Raw genomic sequence first — 26,562 nt, forward strand, 5'->3', positions numbered from 1 at the left:
AACAAAATAAAAAAGGAACTTCAATTTAAACTGAAGTCTTAATATTTCAGAGTAGCTCTGGACCTTATAATGCCTGACACTGTGGAGTTCTGATCATCAAGGTTTGAAATTAAACCTTGGAGAGTGATATAAAGTTAAGGGTAGGTTCACACAATTGATAAACTGAAAACTTAAAGGAAAAAATTAGTCATGCTTTTTTGCATTTTATGTGGCTATATTTTAAATTAAATTTTTTCAAGATTAGGATGTATTATTTATGGCCATGCCCAATCTCATTATTTGTTAGGGTAAAACAAGTAATCATTTTAAAAGAAAATCAATTTAAATAAGGAAAATTAATACTGCAGACAGAGGCTCAAATTCTATTTTCCTTTTTATGGTAAATATTTCCTCCATTGCTCTGGAAAATATCACTCCGTTCAGTAAGAACCAGTCCCAAGAATAACATCTGGCTTGGTATCTGTCTCTATTTATAAGTTATGACTTTTTAAGTGTTTACTATATGCTAGGGTTTTAAATACGTTATCTTTGAATCTCATACTAAGACTTTAAGGCACATATTATTACCCCATTTTCTAGATAAATAAAATGGGGTTCAAAGAACACAGCTTAGAACACAGAGCCAGACTCAAGTTTCTCTGTGAGCACATAGCTATGAATAAGTCAGCTCATATTCTGCTTAAAAGGATTGGAAAAGTGCATTACAATATTGGCATGCCTCCAAGAAAACAGGAAATGCACTTAATAAAATTGCTCTCCTTTTAAGTTTTGAACTGTTTTGTTTGAATTATTATTCAAGGTAGAGAATACATAGAATAAACTAAAAAGTTCAAATACTGCTATATTCTCAAATCAGTTACCCAATTTCTTTGGATAACAGTGAGAGATACAGGCCTTTTAAGACAGCTTTGAGGACTAAATAGCTGATTGTTAACGTGAGATGTTTAAGAAACAAAAAGACTCTAGAAATAACTCTGCTAATATGCAAAATTCATAACTTCATATTCTGACAGTATAAAAAGAGGCACTGGCAGAGATCATGTTTTTTTACATGAAATGAGAAGTGTCTGGCACTAAATTGTAACATAAAGAGGATATGAGTTGTCTTGCTGTATTATAATGTTTATTAGTAGCTGTTTCAATGACAGCTGTGCCTTTCGGAAAGTTGTAGGGATGCTGTAGGAGATGCCCTTTCCTGAAGCAGTCAATACCCATGTAAGTGAGTACCATGCAGATCACTCCATTTTATCACTGAACAAATCCCACTGTTATCACGTACTGTGCACTTGAGTAGGCACTTAGCAGTAAGCACCACAGATAAAGCCTCTGCCATCATCTTTTGAACCTTCAATGAGCAAAGACGCAAATATGGCACAGGTAACTTGTGTGAGGCAAGCTACAAAAGAGGTTTATTGTATGTGTATAATCGATGGGTGTTTATAAGACTGACTTAACAAACAGAGGTGAAATGGAAAGCTTAGATCGTTAAAGAGCTCTTCCTGAGGATGTGATATTTAAAATAATTTTTTTTTAAAGTGAGAGAAGCTGGAGGAATGGGGACTCAATGGTAGAGATGACAGGACAGCACATTTCAAGCAAAGAGAAAACTGGTGTCTTACTTAATCAGCTCTGGCTATCATAGTATACAGACTGGCTGGCTTAAAAAACAGAAATTTACTCTCAAAGTCCTGGAGGCTGGAAGTTGAAGATGAGCATGGTCAGGTTCTGGTGAGAGACCTCCTCCTGAATTACAGATGGCCTCACATCACAGAGAAAGCAAGTTCTGGTCTCTTCTTATAAAGACACTTATCCCATCACAGGGTCCCACCCTCACAACCTTATCTAAACCAAGACCTCCCAAAGGCCCCACTCCAAATGGGGTTAGGGCTTCAGCGTATGGATGTAGGGGACATGAACATTCAGTCCATAACACAGAGCAAACACCTGAGACAAGAAAGATTGTAGCACCTTGGTGAGATGTAAAGAGGGTGGGGAGAGTTCCCCAGAGCAAGGACAGAAAAGCAGGGAGAATGAATTAGACAAGGACTTTAAACTTGACCTTACAACAAGTTCATGAGTAATATAATCAGGCCTGTGTTATAGATGCTTTTGAAAGAAAATAATTATCACAGGATGTGTTAGGTTCTATTTGATACATGATCAGAGAACAATGAACTTACTTAGTAAAAGATAATTGTTGAGATAGGGCTTCCCTGGTGGCTCAATGGTAAAGAATCCATCCACCTGCTGAGGAAGGAGATGCGGGTTTGATCCCCTGGGTCAGGAAGATCATCTGGAGAAGAAAATAGGAATCCACTCCAATATCCTTGCCTGGGAAATCCCATGGACAAAGAAGCCTGGTGGGCTACAGTCCATGGAATTGCAAAAGAGTCAGATACAACTTAGTATCTAAACAACAACACAAGTTGTGAGATATTTGGGCTCTAGAATCTTGACTTACAAAAAGAAAAACAGCAAAATTAATTTCTACTTAAACAAAAGCTTCTTTGGCATATTAACACTTAGTCTTAATGATTTTTAATAATCCTAGCTGGTTCCTCACATTTGGACAAGGCTTGCTAAGGACTTATTTTCCCCAATTGGGTCACAGTGAATTACATTTCCCACATGTTTCAGCCAAACCTAAATATAGTGGGAAATATTGTTAACCAATTCATAGAGTTGTTTCTATGTTTACTTTTTAATGAAGGATGACCATTTAATTAGGATTCTAGACTTCAGATCATATCAGTCAGATCAGATCAGTTGCTCAGTCGTGTCCAACTCTTTGCAACCCCATGAATCGCAGCACACCAGGCCTCCCTGTCCATTACCAACTCCCGGAGTTCACTGAGACTCATGTCCATCGAGTCAGTGATGCCATCCAGCCATCTCATCCTCTGTCATCCCCTTCTCCTCATGCCCCCAATCCCTCCCAGCATCAGAGTCTTTTCCAATGAGTCAACTCTTTGGCATGAGGTGGCCAAAGTACTGGAGTTTCAGCTTTAGCATCATTCCTTCCAAAGAACACCCAAGGCTGATCTCCATCCAACCAGAATGGACTGGTTGGATCTCCTTGCAGTCCAAGGGACTCTCAAGAGTCTTCTCCAACACCACAATTCAAAAGCATCAATTCTTCGGCGCTCAGCTTTCTTCACAGTCCAACTCTCACATCCATACATGACCACAGGAAAAACCATAGCCTTGACTAGATGAACCTTTGTTGGCAAAGTAATGTCTCTGCTTTTGAATATGCTATCTAGGTTGGTCACAACTTTCCTTCCAAGGAGTAAGCGTCTTTTAATTTCATGGCTGCAGTCACCATCTGCAGTGATTTGGGAGCCCCCCAAAATAAAGTCTGACACTGTTTCCACTGTTTCCCCATCTATTTCCCATGAAGTGATGGGACCAGATGCCATGATTTTCGTTTTCTGAATGTTGAGCTTTAAGCCAACGTTTTCACTCTCCACTTTCACTTTCATCAAGAGGCTTTTGAGTTCCTCTTCACTTTCTGCCATAAAGGTGGTGTCATCTGCATATCTGGGGTTAATGATATTTCTCCCGGCAATCTTGATTCCAGACTTACATTTATATAAGACTATTTATTGAGCATGAGTGAATCTAAAACATACTTAAATGATTTTAAGCTGCTAACTTTCACTAGTAACATTAATTAATCTATGAAAAGCTGAATCAGTAAACATTTGTAGCCATACACATTAGCTTCCACTCAATTGTAATCTAACATATTTTGAATAGGGTAAAATTCTATAGACTTTATATTCAAAGGGGCCTTACTATTAAGTCTCAATCATCTGAATTCCATTGAAATTGATAAAAATTTGAATTTAAGGAGAAAGCAAGAGTTTTGCTTTTGGTATGGCTGAGTACATGCTCACAATGACCTACTCTTTTGCATGAAACAACTATAAACTCCAAATAAAATAGGAAAAAAAAAAACCTGAAGGCTTTTGGGACTGAATAAAAAGAGCAAGATTGTCACAAGGGGTCAAAGAATTGGAAGAATGGATGGACTTGCAGTAGGTTTTCCTTTATTTTTAAGTTTAATTTATTCTATTTTTTACCCTGTTACCTAAGGACAGGTGTAAGTCATCAATAGAAACACAGTATTCCTGGACTGAAGAATCTTAGTACAGAGGTTAGGGCAACTACAATCATTGGAAAGTGGGAGGAAAATCCCAGATAGAAGAAAGCCTTCTGGGCAAGTCCCAAACTCCATATAAACCCAGTCCAAATCTCCAATTGACCCCCGAACTATACATGTATAGGGCATATTGCAAAAACCCAGTTAAGGAAACTGAACTGAAATTGTCATTGGTGCCCAAAATTCATAGTCTTCAGTTTGAGTCCAACCAAGTTAACTGCCTGCTACAACAAAAATATCAACACTATTCAGAAGAACACAGCAGAATCCAGAGTTTCCACACCATATGTACACAATGTCCAGAGTACAAGGCAAAATTATTCAGTGTATGAGTAACTAGGAAAATGTGATCTGTTTTCAAAATATAAAAAACAAAGAGACCAATCCTAGGATAATCTGGGTGTTGAAATTCAGAAATATTTTATAACTATATGAAATGAAGACATTTTTATAATAAATGAAAAGATAAAGGATTTTAGCAGAGAAAGAAACTACAAAATAAATAAAATATAAGTTCTACAAATGAAAAATGCAATACCTGAAATTTTTAAAAAAATTGTTGGAGGTGCTTAACAGTAGAATAGAGATGAGGAACAAAACAATGAACTTGAAATTAAAGCAATAGAAATCATCTGACCTGAAGAACTAAGGATAAAATTATTGAAAATAGAACTGAACACAGACATTAGACTTCAGGTGTATTTAAAACCTTAGGAATAGAGAAAATAAAGACTGAGGTAGAAAAAGTTTATTTAAAAATGAAGAAAACACAGCTTCTAGAATGACCTCTCTTTATAAGTGGAATAAGCTTAAACTTTATCCTTTTAAAAAAGGAAAAGTTACCTTCACAAATGACAGCCAAAAGTGGTAACTCTACTGCATATGTTAAAGTGGATTTAGAGAAATAATAGCAAAGCAGCATCCTTAAGGGGCTTCCTAGGTGGCTCAGTGGTAAAGAATCTGCCTGCAATACAGGAGACCCAGGTTCAATCCTTGGGTCAGGAAGATTCCCTGGAGAAGGGATTGGCTTCTTACCTACTCCAGTAAGGTGTTATGAATTTAGAAAAGAGCACAATTGTACTTCTCAGCGTACATGGCAAAAAGGAGTATTACCATGTTCAAAAAAATTTATCTTTCTTTTAAAATAGAATAAAATTCCAAGATTTTGTAACATTAGAGTATACTGTAATATTCATAGAATTATATTTTAATGCAAGTAAGCAAATTACCTAGAGTACATTATTTGGTAAATATCAAACTTAATAAATTTCCCTTCCCGTCACCTCTCCTCTTTATGCTCCACACTGACAAACAGACATAAGCATGACAATTAGATTCTACACAGGAAAACACCACATAAAAGTTTTGTAAGATGAGTCCAGGAAATCAAGTATCTGCCAACACTGAAATACTGTGCTCTTGTTTATTCATAATATAACAGAACAGCTTTTGTATTATTTTTACAGCTCAGTACTTAAAATAACACATACTTCAAAGGCAAGTAAACAGTGCATAAGCTGAGATGGGTCTTTACCTCAACACTGGGTTCTTTTATAATAGACATTCTTAAAAACTAGACAAGTCAACCTCTGTGTAAATAATAACTTCCTCTGTGTTTCCAAATGTAGAAATCAAAAGAAGTATACAATATGAGAAGTTTATAACTAGACAACTGCTGAAAATCAAATAGTAAGTCTACTTATAGTAAGCCTAGAAATAATATTTAATCTCTTGAAAATGTGTCCATAACACTGGCTACTTCTACTTATATTATATTTATATTATATATTATATTATATATATTATATATTATACTTAATATAAATGAAAAACAAAAGAACTTTCAGAATATTATGAGCAAAAGAACTTTTACATGTAAATGACAATCTCTTGTATTAAACAGAGTTTTTAAATTAACAGCCAGGAGTCAAACCGGGATGAGAAATCGCCTCAGGTCCTGTTTCGTTCTTTACTCTCTGCTAACCTTGTGAGCACCAGCCATACTATAAGTCCTACTCACTTTTTGCCACTATAGATTCCTCAAAAGCATCAAGTGGATAGTATTTTCTTGTCTGATGATCTAGTATGAAGTAAACAACAGGGGCTTCCCAAGTGGCTCGGTGGTAAAGAAACGGCCTGCAGATGCAGGAGCCTCAGAAGATGCAGGTTCCATCCCTGGGCCAGGAAGATCACCTGGAGTAGGAAATGACAACCCACTCAAATATTCTTGCTGGGCTAATCCCATGAATATAGGAGCCTGGCTAGATACAGTCCATGTGGTCTCAAAGAGTTGGACTTGACTAAGTGTGTGCACACACACACCCACACACACACACACAGACACAAACCAACAATACCATCCCCCAAAAATCAACAATTAAAAATTACCACCATACTTTAGAATAGAAAACATAGACTAAATTTCTATAGTTGTTGTTGTTCAGTCACTAAATTGTGTCCAACTTTTTGCGACTCCATGGGCTGCAGCATGCCAGGCTTCCCTGTCCTACACTATCTCCCAGAGTTTGCTCAAATTCATGTCCATTAAGTCAGTGATGCTATCTAACCATTTCATCCTCTGCCATCCTCTTCTCCTCTTGCCTTCAATCTTTCCCAGTGTCAGGATCTTTTCCAATTAATCAGCTCTTTGCAGCAGGTGGCCAAAGTACTGGAGCTTCAGCATCAGTTCTTCCAATGAATATTCAGGGTTGACTTCCTTTGGCATTGACTGGTTTGATCTCCTTGCTGTCCAAGGGACTCTCAAGAGTCTACCCCAGCACCACAATTCAAAGCATCAATTCTTCGGCACTCAGCCCTCTTTATGGTCCAACCCTCACATCCCTACATGACTACTGGAAAAACCATAGCTTTGAACACACAGACTTTTGTCGGCAAAGTGATGTCTTTGCTTTTTAATATTCTGTCTAGGTTTGTCTAGCTTTCCTTCCAAGGAGCAAGCATCTTTTAATTTCATGGCTGCAGTCACTGTCTGAAGGGGTTTTGGAGCCCAGGAAAATAAAATCTGTCACTGTTTCCACTTTTTTCCCTTCTATTTACCATGAAATGATGGAACTGGATGCCATGATCTTAGATTTTTTTAATGCTGAGTTTCAAGCCAGCTTCTTCACTCTTCTCTTTCACCCTCATCAGAGGTTCCTTAGTTCCTCTTCACTTTCTGCCATTAGCATGGTATCATATGCATATCTGAGTGTGCTTAGTCACTCAGTCATGACTGACTCTTTGCAACCCCTTGAACTATAGCCTTCCAGGCTCCTCTGTCCATGAGGATTCTCCAGGCAAGAATACTAGAGTGGGTTGCCTTGCCCTCCTCCAAAGGATCTTCCCAACCTAGGGATCGAATCCAGGTTTCTTGCATTGCAGGCACATTCTTTACCATCTGACCCACCAGGGAAGCCCAAGAATACTGGAGTGGATAACCTATCCCCTCTCCATGGAATCATCCCGACCCAGGAATCAAACCAAGGTCTCCTGCATCACAGGCGTATTCTTTCCCTGCTGAACTACCAGGGAATCCCATATAAAGGGAACCACCATTGACTCACCTGTTGTCTGGGTTGCAGTGCTGTGCTATGCTTAGTCACTCAGCTGTGTCCTGACTCTTCAGGACCCCATGGACTGTAGCCCACCAGGCTCCTTTGTCCACAGGATTTCCTAAACAAGAATACTGGAGTGGGTTGCCGTGCCCTCCTCCATATCTGAAGTTGCTGATATTTTCCCTGCAATCTTGACTCATACAACCTGATGATGTACTCTGCATAGAAGTTAAATAAAGAGGTGACAATCTGAGTCATCCCAGTCAGTTGTTCCATATCCAGTTCTAACTGTTGCTTCTTGACCTACATACTGGTTTTCCAGAAGACAAGTAAGGTGTCCCGGTGTTACCATCTCTTTAAGAATTTCCCACAGTTTGCATGATCCACACAGCCAAAGGCTTTACCATACAAAATGAAGCAGAAGTAGATGTTTTTCTGGAATTCTCTTGTTTTCTCTATGATCCAGCGAATGATGGCAATTTGATCTCAGATTCCTCTGTCTTTTCTAAATCCAGCTTGTATATCTGGAAGCTTTTGGTTCAAGTTTAAGCTAGCTTGAAGGATTTTGACCAGTACCTTTCTAGCAGATGAAATGAGCACAATTGTACGGTAGCTTGAACATTCTTTGGCACTGCCCTTCTGTGAGATTGAAATGAAAATTGACTTTTTTCAGTCCTCTAGCCATGGCTGGGTTTTCCAAATTTGCTGTCAGATTGATTGCATCACTTTCACAGCATCATCTTTTAGGATTTTAAATAACACAACTGAATTTTCATCACCTCCACTAGCTTTATTCCTATGCTTCCTAAGGCCTGCTAGACTTCACACACCAGGATGTCTGGCTCTAGGTGAGTGACCACACCATGGTGGTTATCCTGGCCATTAAGATCTTTTCTGTATAGTTCAGTGTATCCTTGACACCTCTTCTTAATCTCCCCTGCTTCTGTTAGGTCCTTACAATTTCTGCCCTTATGGTGCCCAGTCTTGTATGAAATGTTCCCTTGATATTTCCAATTTTCTTGAAGAGATCTCTAGTGTATCCCATTCTCTTGTTTTCCTCTACTTCTTTGAAGTGTTTTTCCTCTTATCTTTCTTGTTATTCTCTGGAACTCTGCATTCAGTTGGGTATATCTCTCCCTTTCTCCCTTGCTTTTTGCTTCTCTTCTTTCCTCAGCTATTTGTAAAGCCTGCTCAGACAACCACTTTGCCTTCTTGCATTTCTTTTTCTATGGCATGGTTTTGGTCTCTGCCTCCTATACAATGTTACTAACCTCCATTGGTAGTTCTTCAGGCACTCTGTCTACCAGATCTAATCCCTTGAATCTATTCATTACCTCCACTGTATAATCATAAGGAATTTGATTTAGGCCACATCTGAATGATTTTCCCTACTTTCTTCAATTACAGTGTGAATTTTGCAATAAGGAGCTGATGATGTGAGCCACAGTCATCTTCAGGTCTTATTTTTGCTGACTGCAAAGAGCTTCTTCCATCTTTGGCTGCAAAGAATATAATTAATCTGATTTTGGTAATGACCATTTGGTGATGTCCACGTGTAGGGTCATCTCTTGGGTTGTTGGAAAAGGGTATTTGCTATGACCATTGTGTTCTCTTGACAAAACTCTGTTAGGCTTTGCCCCGCTTCGTTTAATACTCTAAGGCCAAACTTGCATGTTACTCTAGGTATCTCTTGACTGTCTACCTTTGCATTCAGTCCCCTATGATGAAAAGGACATCTTTTTTTGGTGTTAGTTCTAGAAGGTCTTGTAGGTCTTCACAGAAACAGTCAACTTCAGCTTCTTCAGCATCAGTGTTTGGGGCAAAGTGTTTGGATTACTATGATATTGAATGGTTTGCCTTGGAAACGAACCAAGATTATTCTGTCATTTTTGAGATTGCACCCAAGTACTGCATTTGGAACTCTTTTGTTGACTATGATGGCTATTCAATTTCTTTTAAGGGATCCTTGCCCACCGTAGTAGATTTAATAGTCATCTGAATTAAATTCGCCCATTCCCATCCATTTAAGTTCATTGAATCCTAGAATGTCGATGTTCACTCTTGCCATCTTCTGCTTGATCACCTCCAATTTACCTTGATTCATGAACCTAACAGTCTAGGTTCCTATGGAATATTGTTCTTTATAGCACTGGACTTTACTTTCCCCATCAGACATATCCACAACTGAGCATTGTTTCCACTTTGGCCCAGCCACTTCATTCTTTCTGGAACTGTTAGTAATTGCCCTCTGCTCTTCCTCAGTACCATACTGGACCTTCTGATCTGGGGTCTCACTTTCCAGTGTCATATCTTTTCACCTTTTCACACTGTTCATGTTCGTGTAAGAATACTGAAGTGGTTTGCCATTCCCTCTTCCAGTGGACCATGTTTTGTCAGAACTCTTCACTATGACCCATCTGTCTTGGGTGGCCCTACATGGCATGGTTCATGGCTTCCTTGACTTATGCAAGCCCCTTTGCCACAACAAAGCTGTGATAAAAGTGAGCACAACCAAATAACTTACTGGCTACATTAAATATCTCAATATATTGAATGTATATACTATACATAAAAATACAACTGGAAAAAAAATGTACCTTAATATAACACTACAGTATCACTTTATATGAGGAAACTTTATCATTCAAGGATTTTTGTATCTGTGGGTGATCCTGGAACCAATACTCCCCAAATACCATGGGATGACTGAATTTAATCTCTAAGTTTCCAATTTTGATATGCAAAAGAACTTCTATGGAATGATCTGTTATGTTCAGCTTTCTTAAAGGAGGTAGCCAAATAAATTTTAATTGATATCATTTTTTTCTTTCATTGTATCTGTTTTCTGTCATTATTCATTTGAATGAATGAAATTATTCAAAACCACTCAATGCACATCAATAAATGCTTGTTAAAGAGTACTGTAATGATATTATTCCCCTTGACTTTAATTAAAGGAAATTCAAAATATGTCTTCTTGCCCTTTGCCCAACTTCCACTACTGAATGAAAATGAGAATTTCTCAGGATAAGCAATAATAAAATGATATACAAGTCAGCCACATCCTAGGATGTCAATGTTTTCCTCTTTTGGTAGGATAATTTACATCTGAAGAGTCAAATACAGCAGGACAAAGCCTGGTGGTGCTTCTTTCTTACGAAATACACTTGACCTTGTGCAATGGCGGGGGGGGGGGGGGGGGAAGGGGGCACAGCACAGCCTTTGAAAGAATGACATAGCACAAGAACACAACATAAACTGATTAGAATCAAATGGATCCAAGATGGCAAGCAAGTGAACTTCAACTAGACCCTGGTCTTCAGTATACATCCATTGTAACACATCAGCAAGCTAAATGACATGCCCAGAGATGCCCTGACAGTTCCAAGACCAACCCTCAAAGGCCAAAAAGTAGGTGATGGCCTAATTCCTGGAAATCTCTGCCCCTTCCTCAACACAGTTGGAATAATCCTCCCACTCATGAACCTGTGAGATTAGCCAGCCCATAAAAGCTAACCACACTACATTTTGAGGTCGCTCTTGCCTCCTGCAGTGGCCCACATTCTTGCCTCAGCAGTGTGTTTCTCCCAAGGCTGCTCTTGCCTTTTGAGATGGTACACACTCTGTGGAGTGTTTCTCTCTAAATAAATTCACTTCTTACCTATCACTTTGTCTCTCATTGAATTATTTTTTCCATGAGACATTAAGAACTAGAACTTCATCAGGTGGTAAAACCAGGTTTGTGGCCTCAGTTGAAAGACTGTGCATTTTGGCTGGGCAAGTCCTGGTCTCTTGGGTTTGAGTTTCAAACTGGGTTTTGACTGGGTGTGAGTCCTGGCACATATGTTCAAGTTCCAATCTGAGGTGAATGGTTTCACTTGGAAGGCCAGAAACATGTCCAGGGTCATACATACATACCCTAGGTTTGGTGAATATGACCAGAGATGAACTGTGGAAGAATGTCAGAGATCAGGCTACTCTAATCTTTATTTTCAACCAAGAAGGTCAAGGCATCCTCAAGGCCCAGAAGGCTCTAGTGGCTGTCCATGCTAAGAAGCAGACTAAATCTGGGACTAAAGGTCTACATAGTATTTAAGACAGCAAGCCTTCCTAGAGTGCCATTTATGGTACAGGTTCATATTTCTATCCATTTAACATGACTAGCCACAGAGGTTTTTAAAACAGAACACTGACCTTTCTTTTACTCTCACTTAACCTTTCAGTTTGTGAGTGGTGAAGTGAAGATACACATAATAAACTTTCCTGGGAGTTTACCATGTGGCAGACAACACTCTCTACCCTGGGTACATATCATCTCATTTAATCTCCTCAATAGCCCTGTGGGGTCACTCCTATTATCATCCCTATTTTATGGATGAGAAGATTGAGGCTTACAAAGGTTTGGGAACTTGCTCAAGACCAGTTACAGAGCTGAAATATAAACCCTGTTCTGTCTGGCTCTACAGGACAAGCTTTTCACCACTAGATCACTCTTCTGCTGTCCAAATCAAGGACACCTCTTCCATCTTCTCTATTAGAGAAGATCCACACACTTCATCAGTGGGGCAATCTGAAATCTGTCTTTTTATGGGAAAATGGTAAACCCTGAAATGAAGCTAACAGCATGCATGGGCTTTTTATAATAAAAGGAAATTCAAAACAGAATTTTGAAGAAAGACAGTGTCCCATTGCATACACAGGGTAGGGCTAGTATGCCCAGAGGCCATAGAGTCAAAAGGTAAAAGCAGCAAGATTAAACAATCAAGATTAAGACATTTTTGTCTGTTTGATGCAATATCCTATCATACCTGATCCAAGTTTGGAGTACAAAATGAAGCAGGGCAAAGGCTAACAGAGTTTTCCCAAGAGAACACACTGGCATAGCAAACACTCTCTTCCAAAAACAAAAGAGACAACTCTACAAATGGACATCACCAAATCAGTTCAGTTCAGTTGCTCAGTCATATCCGACTCTTTGAGACCCCATGGACTACAGCATGCCAGGCTTACCTGTCCATCACCAACCCCCGGGGTCTGCTCACAATCATGTCCATCAAGTCAGTGATGCCATCAAACCATCTCATCCTCTGTCAGCCCCTTCTCCTCCTGCCTTCAATCTTTCCCAGAATAAGGGTTTTTTCCAACAAGGCAGTTCTTCTCATCAGGTGGCCAAAGTACTGAAGCTTCAGCTTCAGCATCAGTCCTTCCAATGAATATCCAGGACTGATTTCCTTTAGGATTGACTGGTTTGATCTCCTTGCAGTCCAAGGGACTCTCAAGAGGTTTCTCCAGCACCACAGTTCAAAAGCATGAATTCTTCGGTGCTCAGCTTTCTTTATGGTCCAACTCTCACATTCATATATGGCTACCAAAAAATCATAGCTTTCACTAGATGGACCTATGTTTGTAAAGTAATGTCTCTGCTTTTTAATATGCTGTCTAGGTTGGTAATAGCTTTTCTTCCAGGAGCAAGCCTCTTTTAATTTCATGGCTGCAGTCACCATCTGTAGTGATTTTGGAGCCCAAGAAAATAAAGTCTGTCCCTGTTTCCATTGTTTCCCCTTTTATTTGCCATGAAGTGATGGGACTGGATGCCATGATCTTCATTTTTTGAACGTTGAGTTTTAAGCCAGGTTTTTCACTCTCCTCTGTGACTTTCATCAAGAGGCTCTTTAGTTTCTCTTCTGATTTTGGTACTGACATTACCAAATGGTCAATACCAAAATCAGACTCATTATATTTTTTGCAGCCGAAGATGGACAAGCTCTACACAGACAGCAAAAACAAGACCAGGAGCTGACTGTGGCTCAGATCACGAACTCCTTATTGCAAAATTCATACTTAAATTTAAGAAAGTAGGGAAAACCACTACACCATTCAGGTATGAGGTAAATCAAATCCCTTACAGTTACATAGTAGAAGTGACAAATAGATTCAAGGGATTAGATCTGATAGACAGCATTCCTGCAAAACGATGGATAGAGGCTCATAACACTGTATAGGAGGCAGATATCAAAACCATCCCCAAGAGAAAGAAATACAAAAAGGCAAAATGAGGAGGTCTTAAAAATAGCTGAGAAAAGAAGATAAACTAAAGACAAAGGAGAAAAGGAAAGATATATCCATCTGAATGCAGAGTTCCAAAGAATAACCTGGAGAGATAAGAGAGTCTTCCTAAGTGGTCAATGCAAAGAGAGGAAAGCAAGAGAACAGGAAAGACTAGAGATGACTTCAAGAAAATCAGAGATAGCAAGGGAACATTTCATGCAAAGATGGGCTCAATAAAGGACAGAAATGGTATGGACCTAACAGAAGCACAATATACAAAGAAGAGACAGAGATGGTATGGACCTAACAGAAGCAGAAGCTATAAAGAAGAGGTAGCAAGAATACACAGAAGAACTAAACAAAAAAAGATCCTAATGACCCAGATAACCATGATAGTGTGATCACTCACCTAGAGCTAGACATCCTGCAGTGCAAAGTCAAGTGGGTCTTAGGAATCATCACTATGAACAAACCTAGTGGAGGTGATAGAATTCCAGTCAAGCCATTTCAAATCCTAAAAGATGATGCTGTGAAAGTGCTGCACTCAATATGCCAGCAAATTTGGAAAACTCAGCAGTGGCCACAGGACTGGAAAAGGTCAGTTTTCATTCCAATCCCAAAGAAAGGCAATGCCAAAGAATGCTCAAACTACTGCACAATTGCACTCATCTCACACGCTAGCAAAATAATGCTAAAAATTCTCCAAGCCAGGCTTCAATAGTACGTGAACCATGAACTTCCAGATGTTCAAGCTGGATTTAGAAAAGGCAGAAGAACCAGAGATCAAATTGCCGACATCCGTTTGATCACTGAAAAAAGGAAGAGAGTTCCAGAAAAACATCTACTTCTGCTTTATTAACTACGCCAAAGCATTTGACTGTGTGGGTCACAACAAACGGAAAAATTCTTAGAGATGGGAATACCAGACCACCAGACCTGCATCCTGAGAAATCTGTATGCAGGTCAAGAAGCAACAGTTAGTACTAGACATGGAAAAACAGACTGGTTCCAAATCAGGAAAGGAGTACATCAAGGCTGTATATTGTCATCCTGCTTATTTAACTTATATGCAGAATACATCATGTGAAATGCCGGGCTGGATGAAGCACAAGCTGGAATCAAGATCACTGGGAGAAATATCAGTAACCTCTGATACACAGATAACACCATAATTCTGGCAGAAAGCGAAGAAGAACTAAAGAGCTTCTTGATGAAAGTGAAAGAGGAGAGTGAACAAGTTGGCTTAAAACTAAACATTCCAAAAAGTAAGATCATGGCATCCGGCCCCATCACTTCATGGCAAATAGATGGGGAAACAATGGAAGCAGTGGCAAACTTTATTTTGGGGAGCCCCAAAATCACTGCAAATGGTGACTGCAGCCATGAAATTAAAAGACGCTTGCTCCGTGGAAGAAAACCTATGACTGACCTAGACAGCATATTCAAAAGCAGAGACATTACTTTGCCAACAAAGTTCCATATTGTCAAGGCTATGGTTTTTCCAGTAGTCATGTATGGATGTGAGAGTTGGACTATAAAGAAAACTGAGTGCTGAAGAATTGATGCTTTTGAACTGTGGTGCTGGAGAAGACTCTTGAGAGTCCCTTGGACTGCAAGGAGATCCAACCAGTCAATCCTCAAGGAAATAAGTTCTGAATATTCATTTCAAGGACTGATGCTGAAGCTGAAACTCCAATACTTTGGCCACCTGATGCAAAGAGCAGACTCATTGGAAAAGACCCTGATGCTAGGAAAGATTGAAGCTGGGAGAAGGGGACGCAAAGGATGAAATGTTTGGATGGCATCACTGACTCAATGGACATGAGTTTGAGTAAACTCCGGCAGTTGGTAATGGACAGGGAAGCCTGGCCTGCTGTGGTCCACGGGGTTGCAAAGAGCTGGACACGACTGAACGACTGAACTGAACTGAACTCCTTGGAAGAAAAGCCATGACAAACCTAGACAGCGTATTAAAAAGCAGAGACATTACTTTGCCGACAAAGGTCCATATAATCAGATCTATGGTTTTTCCAGTAGTCATGTATGGATGTAAGACTTGGACCATAAAGAAGACTGAGTGCCGAAGAATTGATGCTTTCGAATTGTGGTGTTGGAGAAGACTCTTGAGAGTCCCTTGGACAGCAAGGCGATCAAACCAGTCAATTCTAAAGGAAATCAGTCCTGAATATTCATTGGAAGGACTAATGTTGAAGCTCTAATACTTTGGTCACCTGATTTGAAGAGTTGACTCATTCGGAAAGACCCTAATTCTGGGAATGATTGAGGGCAGGAGGAGAAGGGGGCGACAGAGAATAAGACTGTTGGATGGCAGCGCTGACTCAACTGGCATGAGTTTGAGCAAACTCCAGGAGTTAGTGAAAGACAGGGAAGCCTGGCATGTTGTAGTCCATGGGGCTGCAAAGAATCAGACACAACTAAACAACTGAACAATGGCAATGTGACCTAGTAGTTCCACTTCTGGTTATTTATCCAAAGAAAATGAAAACATTAAGAAACATGTTCTTCTTTGTTGACTGCAAAACTATTTACAGTAGCTGAGATACAGAAACAAAGTAGGTGTCCAACAACAGATGGATACAAAAGATGTAGCATATATACATACACATATATACACACACACACTGTGTATGTGTGTGTGTGTGTGTGTGTGTGTGTGTGTGTATACACTGGAATATTACTCTGCCATTAAAAGAATGAAATCTTGCCATTTGTGGCAACATGGATGTACCCAGAGGGTATTATGCTAAATTAAATAAGTTAGAAAGAGAAAGACAAATGCCATGTGATTTCACTTGTACGTATAATCCAAAAGCCAAAGTAAGACATGAACAGACTTATAAGTACAGAGAACAAATTGGTAGTTGCCAAAGGGGAATGAGGTGGGGGGATTTGTGAAATAGGTAAAGGGGACTAACAGGTAAAAGCTTCCTGTTATAAAATAATAAGTCTCAGGGATGTAATGTACACACAGGAAATACAGTTGATAATATTGTAACAACTTTGTATGATGATGGATTGTAACTGGATTTATTGTGGTGACCGTTTTGTAATGTATAAAAATATTGAATTGTTATGCTGAACACCTCAGACTAATATCATAGTGTATGTTAATTACAACTCAATACAAAAAAGACAGCAAGTTACTCTGTAGATCAGAATCATGCTCTGCACAGCTGAGCGGGGTCAGGTGATGACCGTGAGTTAAGGGTGGTACTTGGTACACCTGGGGTGAACCCCTGAGGACCCTTCACACCAAGGTCTTTGCCACAGCTGTCATCACATTGCCTAGTCTTTCTGCGGCTTTCACAGTGGTGTTTTTGTGGAAAGGACGAGGGAGAGGAATAGCTATTGAAAGGTCATCTGAACCTTCCTTTAGGACAGGTGGGATTCTATAAACCCATAAGGGGATGTTGCAAGCTTCCAATGTAAGCAAAACAGATTTCTCCCTTCAGTATAAGACACATACATCTGACTGAAAACTGAAAATTTGAAATCGTTTCTGCTCCTTTTTCCATCTTTTTATGTGAGAGAATTTTATTTGAAATGTCATTTTTAATTAGTCTTCAGCATCCACTATATCCAGCAAAACAGTTGTCTTTATCATTTCTATAAGTTTTCTTTACTAGCTTTTAATAATAAATAACACATATCCAGCACCTAATGTGAATAAAGCATTATTTTAAGCATATATATACATACTAATTCATTACACACAAAAAACTCTATCAAGCTGAAGCCATCATCATCTGTATTTCCCAGATGAGGACAAGAGGCTCAGTGCCCAAGGTCACATGGACAGTAAGTGATGCTGAGATTCAATCCAGGAGCACTGACCGCGCAGTCTAGCTGTATCTTTCACCACTGCACGAAGCCTAATTTTAGTCTTCAAAGCTACGAACTTTTGACAGTGTAACATTAGTCATCTTTCTCTAGTTCTAGAATCAAGAATGAGACAAAGTCTAGCAAGTTATATATTGAGTGTAGGTAGAGATGCATCCCACAGATTCCAGGATATACCCCTCCTGTGACATAGCCAAACAAATTATATGATCATCTTGCTCAAGCTGGAAAAGAGGAAAGGAAGTGAAGCCAGCTTACTGATCTTGGGCAGCAGCTTGATGGGGACAAGGAGAGGAAGGGTACCAAAATGAAACTGCAGAGAAATCTAGAGCCAATCTCTAGCACCTAAACAGATCATCGAGAACTTCCCTGGCTAGTCCAGGGGCTAAGAGTTTGCCTGCCAATCAGCGTACACAGTTTTGATCCCTGTTCTGGGAAGATTCCACGTGTCATGGAGCAACTAAGCCCTCGTACTGCAACTGCCGAAGCCCACATGCCTGGAGACCATGCTCCACAACTAGAGAAGCCACCAGAGTGAGAAGCCCACCACAGCTAGAGAGGAGTCCTTGCTCGCCACAACTAGAGGAAGCCCACGTGCAGCAATCAAGATCCAGCATAGGCATAAATACATAATAAAATAATAAATCAGGCTATCAATGCAAAGCCGAAGCACACACAGCACATGCAGGAACTGTAACGAAAGGCCAGCAGAAGAGAGATAATCAGAGAAGATGACAGCTTGCAGTAATCCAGACACATCCTGGAGATGGGCGCAAATGACCACTGGGGAACTCTCATACGCTTTCAGCGCATGTGCACAGATAGGTCAGGTCCATTCACAAGAGCAGGAATAAGATAGTCATATACAGTAATAAGTTCTATGACCATCAAAGCTGGCACACAGGATGTATGTCCATAAACTTCTATGTAAGATAAGCAGTAAGAGTATGTATTAAGGTGAGGGATAAACAAGGCAATTCAGACCATAAAATTCCAAAGGATCAATAATATATGCAGGAAATTAACTTTACAATAAAGTTAACAGACACGCAAATAAAATATCAAGAAAGTAAAAACCTTGACTAGCTGTAACCCTGACTAGTAATTCTTTTTATTATGGTCTTCAATACAATTTAATAAAAGTATTGATCTTCTAGTATATGTGATTGAGGACACTAGGAATTACAGGGACTCAAATGCCATTAACTTGCAACTGCACAAGGTAATCGCGATCCATCATCTTACTAACACAAGTAAACAACTGCAGTACCATAAGGAACATCAAGAAAAGAGCTGGTCAGAACAAGGAAACGTTTAGAGGAAGGAGATATGCATTTGAGATACATCTAAAATCTCTCCAGTGAAAAGGACAGGCGACGGAAGACAGGGAATGACGTGGACAGAACTAGGGTGGACAATGGGTTTAAGTGAAAGGACCAAAGTAAGAAACCCTGCAGCCCTTGCAGCCAGTGTGGTCAGATTGAGGGAGAAATCAAAGATGAGAGGAAACATCTTCCTTTATAGAGTATCTTAATCCCAGCCTGGCACTAGGGCAGCCTCTTGAAAGAAGACCTCACACTGTTCCTAAGGACCACCTACCTCAGCATCCCCTGCCATCCTCACCACCCAGGCTTCAGGAGAGGGGCTGCAAGCCCTGGACACTCTGACTAAAGCTAATTAATAATCCTTCCCTTAAATCATTGCACCCCCAGCAGTGTTTTACATTCTCCACTTTTACCTCCACAGTACAGCTGAGACAAAACCAACATATTTGGAAAGAATTTACTAAAGGCTGATAGTGAAGTTGCTCAGTCATGTCCAGCTCTTTGGACTGTAGCCTACTACACTCCTCTGTCCATGCGATTTTCCAGGCAAGAGTACTGGAATGGGTTGCCATAGGGATTGATAAAAGGGAAGAAACCCCCAAAGATATAATGAATCAGAAACAAGATAGAGGTTAGCCCCCTGGACCCATAGAGTACAGCTGGCATCAGGCCTTCCCATCTCCACATCTTTCCAGATGGTAGATACTGTGTTTAATGACCAGGCACCCCTCAGAGTCAGGCTCCTCAGAGTCAGCCCAGAATAGCAAACACATAAGCACAGCCTGTGCTGTCTCCCATGCCCCACTGTGGAATCTGCTTTTTACGTAATCAACTAATTAGTCAATTACATGAGACCTGATCTTGCTCTTCACCCTTATAATTCTCAATAATGAAAACCACAGCCACTCCAACAAACAGCAAAACACATACCCCACACACATACCAAACACATAAACACAACCATAGAAAGGATCCATTAAAAAATATAGGAAGTGTTTAAAAGGAGCTGATTAGTGAAGACAGGGGTGGGGGGAAGTGAGAAAGAAAGAAAGAGTCAAAGGAAAATGACCTTGGTTTGTGAAGTGGTCGATTTTGAAAAGTCAAAAATACATCCACGCAGAGATACATAGCAAGTAAAGAAATGGGGTGTGTGTGTATATTGTTCAGTCGTGTCTCTTTGGGAACCCATGGTCTGTCCATGGAATTCTCTAGGCAAGAATACTGGAGTGGGTTGCCATTCCCTTCTCCCAGAGATCTTCCCAACCCAGGGACTGGCTTGAACTGGGGTCTCCTGCATTGCAGGCAGATTCTTTACCATCTGAGCTACAGTTAATAAAGGAGGTTAACCCTAGAGATGCTAAAAAAAAAAAAGTTTCAGTTCTGGGAATGTTTAAGTAGAAAGTATAAAAAAAAGAGGCAAGGGAGAGGAAGAAAAAACCTTTGGGAATGTCCCTAACATACGGAGTAGGGGACACAAGAGGAAAAGAGGAATTGACAAGACGGAGTAGGGGACACAAGAGGAAAAGAGGAATTGACAAGACGGAGACCCGGAGGATGCAAATGAGACAGAAGGTGGTAAAGAGGACACACTCAAGAAAGAGGAAGTGGGCAGCTTTAGAGAAAGAGGCAGGTTAAACTAAGCAAGCCCACTGGATAGAAAGGAAAGAACACAGCTGCTTTTGGAGTGGCAGGATTTAGCACAGTGGTAGGGGAGGTCAGAACCTGGGCGAGAGTGATCAGCAAGAAGGGGTGGGGCATATGCCTTCACTTGGAGGAAGAAAGGAGATGGGATATGAAGGAATTAGGACTCTACATTTGGCTGGTACTGAGAACCCGCCCATTATAGTCACTGCTGTCTCTCCAGCACTAAGACCTATTCTTGGAAGAGGTACCCAAGAAATACTGTTCATGGAATGTTGCCTATTCAGTGAATGCTGTTGTTTGATTAAGAAAATGAATTAGTCAATGAATACAATACTAATTCTTGAGGAAGGACAAGAGAATAATCTTGCTATGGCACTCGTGTGATTCAGGTATGAAGGCTGCAGTTACACTCTCTGAAGATCTAGTTGCAAGATAAAAGCTGTTGATGCAGTTCTCATCTGTTGGATTTAGTGTGGGGCAGAGAGTGTCAGTCCCACCAGTGAGAGAGGCTGAAGTCAGTCTCTTTGACAATCATCTGAAGAAAAAGGGAGTCTTTCAGTACTGGACATTAGAACTCAGAGGAAAACACCAGGACAACTGCAGAATAGAAATCCCCCCCTGTCATGAGCATGAAAGCATGAAGACATGCTGAAAGGAGATCCTGGGAGCAGGGCTTAGGAGGGGCAGGTTGTCTAAAAGGGGCTCTCCATGTGGAGGGCAGTGGAGAGCAAGGAACTGAAAACCCAGATGAGTGCCCTCAGGGCTGGGAAAACCCTTTCGGGCTAGAGGACACCTAACTCAAGCTACTGGTTCTTGTCCTGTGTATTAAATCTGTTTGTTCTGGCCCACATTTAAAGTTTTTGAAAGTTCCTGTCTGGGTCTGAGACTACGGAAGGATTCAGCCAGCACTGGTGACCCTAAATGGCAGTAAAAGCAGAAAAAGCCCAGGGATTAGTGCTCCAGACTAACCACCAAGACATCTTAAAGGTTCTGAGTTTATTTTATTAGGTGACATGGTATTCCCTTACAGGGAATCCAAGAAAGGAATTTGTTTTTTCTCCTGTTGCTGCTCATTGTGTTTTTTCTTTGATTCTGACCAAGGAGAGCTGAGCAATTCTGACATCTAGAGGGAGAGAACTGTAGAGGACAGCAGAAAGGTTTGGTTAGAAGCACCGAGACAATGTAATTAAACAAAGCCCCAGGAGAGAGGAGAGGCCAAAGGGTCCAGAGAGCTGGGAAGGCTTGTTTTTACAATGTAATACAAAGAAACATCAAGAGCAAAGAGATGGGGAGCAAACAGAGCTCAGGTGAGAAGCCGAGGGGACAGAGTCAGCCAGAGAGCTGATGCAGCGCAGAAAGTTCACACAGCTGCTGCGGCGAGGCTGCCAGGGGGCTGCGGAAAAGCCTCTGCAATCTACAGGGCCTGGACTGTTGGAATTTCTAGAAACTCTAATCAGCACCATTTAATACTATCAATACCTAGAGCAATACTTGGTAACCTGAAGCTTTTGTTTTTTTGATTGAAGATGCAATCTTACACTTGAGCCAAGTTCAGTTCACCATAATGGATCCATATCCACATATCAAGTCATAATAATGGGATAAACTCACACCTCATCACACAGTCATCTCACAATTTTAAAAAGATTCTAGTCAAAGGAATTACAATTAATTGTAATTAATTAATTACACCCTGCTTATTTTCCTTCAAATAGAGTCAAGTTGTACTGTTTTGTACCAAGACCTTTAAGCTCTTTCAGATAAAAGAAATCTTAAAAATTATCTAGTCCAACCTCTCAACTCTAATGACCTCAGTTTTTGACATCTGTGGCAGACCCGACCAGTCCCCACCGGCAGCCTTGTGGCCCTCTCCGTTTCTCAGTCACCTTTGTGGTACACCATATAGATTAGCTCTGACCAGCCGGACACTGATGGACCTAAGCTAAGTCACCCCCAGACTTCGCCCTACCTTGGATGGAGAAGGACCAGCCAACCCTCATCATATCAGACTCTGCTTGAGATGTAAATAAACTTCCATCAGCATTCACAGATCTATCTCTTTCAGCAGCAAACATTAATTGATTTTCAAGCCTTCTTTTAATTACCTAGCAACTAATGAGTTGCCAATCATGCCAGAGAAAGTGGTAGAGATTATTATCTATACCACTTATCTAAGATACAAAGGATTAAAAAAAGACAGCAAACCAGTCAAGTAACTCATGTTTAAAATATAGTGGCAGCTTAAATTATCTAAAGGTTATTGAGACATGACTTATAAGGCTTTAGCCTCACCCACTAAGAACCAAGAAATAAGCTACAGAGGTCTTAAAACAACCCAGCCTGAGAGCTAAATGGCACTTTACAGCTTTGATCACTAGTTAGCCTCTCAGGCTCCAGTTATTCACTCAAATCATCTTGATGTAAATAAAACAGTCTTGAAAATCCAGTTTGTTATCTCACATCAGATAGCTTCAGATAACTACTAGGAAATTGGAAGCCATAAGATTTACTGCTAGAAGGGTGCATATTACAACATTCTGAGATCCATTTGTAAAGGATATCATCCATTTTATAAAGGATGATTGAAACTTGCCCTTCCTCAGAGTCTTGAAGACATCATTGGAGGTCTGGTAAAATTGGTAAAAATGACTTGGTATCCTCAACTAGTTCTTGTAAGTTTCCAAAGAAGGTAGGACAATGTGTAATAAGTCTCTGTAAATGGTTACTCAAAAGAGTTTCAGTGTTTAAGGCCACACACTTGCTTATTTGAAAAACTGGCACGTGAGGGCCACCTTACTCCCCCAGTGCACACGTGATGATGTTCAAATATGCAGGACACTGCCATCTGCACACTGTTCAGAAGCAAAACTGAGAATGAGTGGCTCCTCCCAAACCAATGTGGGTGCTCAGATCCAGACAGAGGGAAATCAGAATTCCATGGGCAAAATCAAGATCCAAAGATCATGTGAAGCAGAAAAGATCTTAAGTGACCATTCTGTTCAAGCCCCAGCAGAAGGGCTAGATGCCGGGAGGGCACCCATTCATCTCCCTGCAGAGCAGAAACCAGAGCCCATGTCCTCTGCTTTCTGAGCTCGAGTATAACTATCCACATCATACACACAAAAAAAATCCTTTCTGAACTTACATCTTCTCCATCCCTTCCCAGGCCTCCCCTTGATCCGAAGGCCTGATGTGCTCACCTGCAGAAAGCAGTGCCCAACTGGGGCGTGCTCCGGAAGCGTGGCGTTGTACACCTGCTTCAGGAAAACAGGCTCGTTGTCATTCACGTCGTCCACGGCGATGCTCACCAGGCAAGTGGCCGAGAGCGGGGGCTCTCCGAGGTCGTGGGCCACCACTCTCAGTTCTATGGCCTCCTGGGCCTCTCGGTCCAGGCTCCGGGTGGTGCTGATCACACCACTCTCGGGATCAATGCTGAAGGATGGTCCACACTCAGCGGGGGGCCTCGGAGTCTCTGGGTTACAGAGAGCGGGGAGAGGAAGCAGCGCATAGCGCAGCCTGGCATGGTCCGTGCCAGGCTCATCTGCGTCGGAGGCACTGACGCACAAGACCATGGTGCCGGGAGCCGCGGCCTCGGACACCGAAGCCCAATAATGCTCCTGGCTGAAGAGAGGTGGCTGATCATTGAGGTCAGCAACCCGGAGCAGCAGCGTCTCCTCGGTGCTCAGCGGCGGTGATCCCGCATCTGTGGCCACCAGTCGCAAATCATACAGGTCTCGGCTCTCTCTATCTAGGGGCCCCTCGACGCAAAGGAAAAATACTCCTGGGGAGCCTCCGGACCGCAGCACAAAGGCTCCCTCACCGCCCTCCAAGGTCAGAGAGACGCTCCCGACTCCGAGGCCTCCATCGAGCTCCCCGGCGGCTTCCCCTTCCTTCTCTGGGTCACCTTCCGCGTCTGACACCGAGACCCGAGCCACATAGTCGCCGACTTGAGCGCCCTCGAAGACGCGCGCGGCCCCTCCTTCGGTGAGGAAGAGTAGATGAATAGCGGGCGGGTTGTCATTCACGTCCAGCACCGCGATGGACAGGCGCACGGTGGCGACCTCGGGCGCAGCGCCTCCGTCACGGGCCTCCACCACCAGCTGGTGCCAGGCCTGCGCCTCGCGGTCCAGCGGCCTGTGCACCCGCACCACCCCGCTCAGCTCCTCCACCACGAAGTAGGCCGCGTCGTCCAGCGTCCTGCCGCTACCACCGGCCCCGGGAGCCTGCCGGGAGCGGATGCTGTAGCGCACGTGGCCGTTGGGCCCCAGGTCACGGTCGGTGGCGCGCACGCGACAGACTTCGGTGCCGGGCCCAGCGTCCTCGCGAACCGCGGCGCGGTACTCGCTCTCCTCAAAGACTGGAGGATTGTCGTTCTCATCCAGCACGCACAGTTCCACTCGCAGGCGGCCGGTGCGCCGCGGGCGACCGCCGTCCCAAGCCTCGATCTGCAGCTCGTGTGCCGCCACCGCCTCTCGGTCCAAGCGCCGAAGCAGCACCAAGTCTAGGGGCTCAAGGGGCGACGAGGACGGCAGCGACGGTGGCGACCCCGGGGCCCCGTAGCGCAACTGGAAAAAAGGTCCGGCGGGGTCCTCAGACAGGTTGGACGGTTGCACCAGGGTGTAGCCCTGTATGCTGAAAAGCCCAGCGTCCGGGTCTCGGGCGCCTGGCAGGCGGAAGGCGGTACCTGGTGGGCTGAGCTCGGAGACGTTGAGTTGCAGGGAGTCCAGAGGAAAGCGGGGCGAGTGGTCGTTCACGTCGTTGACTTGAATCTCCACCTGCACCACCGCGCCCAGCAGCGTGGCGGCCACGAAGCTGTAGTGGTCGCGCCGCTCGCGGTCCAGGCGCCGCGCCGTGCGGATAATGCCTGTGTCCGGGTGCACTTGGAAGTCATCCAGCAGCGGAGAGTCATCGGAATCCTCCGACAGAAAGAAGCCGCCCCTCTCCTGCTGCTGCTGCGTGGCGGGCAGCCCCGCACGGATGTCGCCGACCAGAGTGTCTGGAGGAAGGCCCTCGTCCACGGAAAGGCTGAGGTTGAACACCTGGGCAGACGAGCCCGAGGCCGCCCACAGCCACGCGTGCACGCAGAGCCCGAGCAGGAAGTGCTGCGCCCAGGCGCCGCCGCCCTGCCGCCCGCGGGGTGACCCTCCGCTTCCAGGGAGCAGGAGGCGCTTCCAGGCTGGACGCCCTTCACCCATCCTCCGCCCTGAAGGGCTCATGTCTCCGCCAGCTCCTTGGGAAGGCTCCCTGGTAACTGCTAGCTTGTGGCGGAGTGGCAGAAAAATCCAGGAGCCTCTTCGGTATCTGAGCCAAAGAAGAAAAGACTTTGTTTGGCAAACAAACCGACAGACGCAGGAGTTCCCGTGGTTACATCTGCAACTGGTGAAGACGTCCTTCTCCCGCAGCTCGCGCAGACAGGCCGGGGGAGCTCGAGCCGCTTCCACCGCTGTCAGCCACCTTTGAGCCCCTGGATCTCTTTACACGAGTCTCATCTCTTTTTCTCTCTCTTTTTATTCCTTTGACATCTGTTCCTTGTTCGGCTCGGCTGGTTTGTTCCCCCTGGTAAAGTCAGGTGCATTATTTCCTTTGCCAAAAAGGATGAAATTATTCAAAGCGCGCACATACGGAGAAGCTGGGGGTCGGGCCGGGGAAGAGGGTAAGGTAAGGGCGGGAGGGCGCGGGGCTGGAGCGGGAGGGAGGGAGGGAGAGGCGGATCCGACTGCGGCGCAGTCAGCGGCTCCCGGGCGGCCGCGCCCGCCGCGTCTTGGGGCGCGGGGGACCGCGCGCCTCCCGCCGGTTCTCCTCCGCGCGCCGTGACGCGGCCACACACTCGGGCGAACTCCCACCTGCGAGGCGCAGCTGCAGCTGGGCACGTTCCTGGTCAGGCTAGGGGCGGAGGAGAGGAGAGCAAACGTGAGAGGAGCCGGAGATGGGGACCATGGGGCGCGTGGGGATCGCGCAGGCTGGG

The 26,562-nt window shown here is 43.0% G+C and overlaps 1 protein-coding gene across 1 annotated transcript in view; it reads right to left on the reverse strand.

Moving 5' to 3' along the window:
• The window catches only part of DCHS2 (dachsous cadherin-related 2), a 324,194-nt gene extending 297,934 nt beyond the window's left edge, over nt 1-26,260 (reverse strand). The window contains exon 1 of the mRNA XM_027513497.1: nt 23,798-26,260. Within this exon, the coding sequence (XP_027369298.1) occupies nt 23,798-25,813 (2,016 nt within the window). The 5' untranslated portion in view covers nt 25,814-26,260. The remainder of the gene's footprint in view (nt 1-23,797) is intronic.
• Nucleotides 26,261-26,562: the final 302 nt, after the last annotated feature.

Source organism: Bos indicus x Bos taurus, chromosome 17 (assembly GCF_003369695.1).
Source record: "Bos indicus x Bos taurus breed Angus x Brahman F1 hybrid chromosome 17, Bos_hybrid_MaternalHap_v2.0, whole genome shotgun sequence".
Lineage (NCBI taxonomy): Eukaryota > Metazoa > Chordata > Mammalia > Artiodactyla > Bovidae > Bos > Bos indicus x Bos taurus.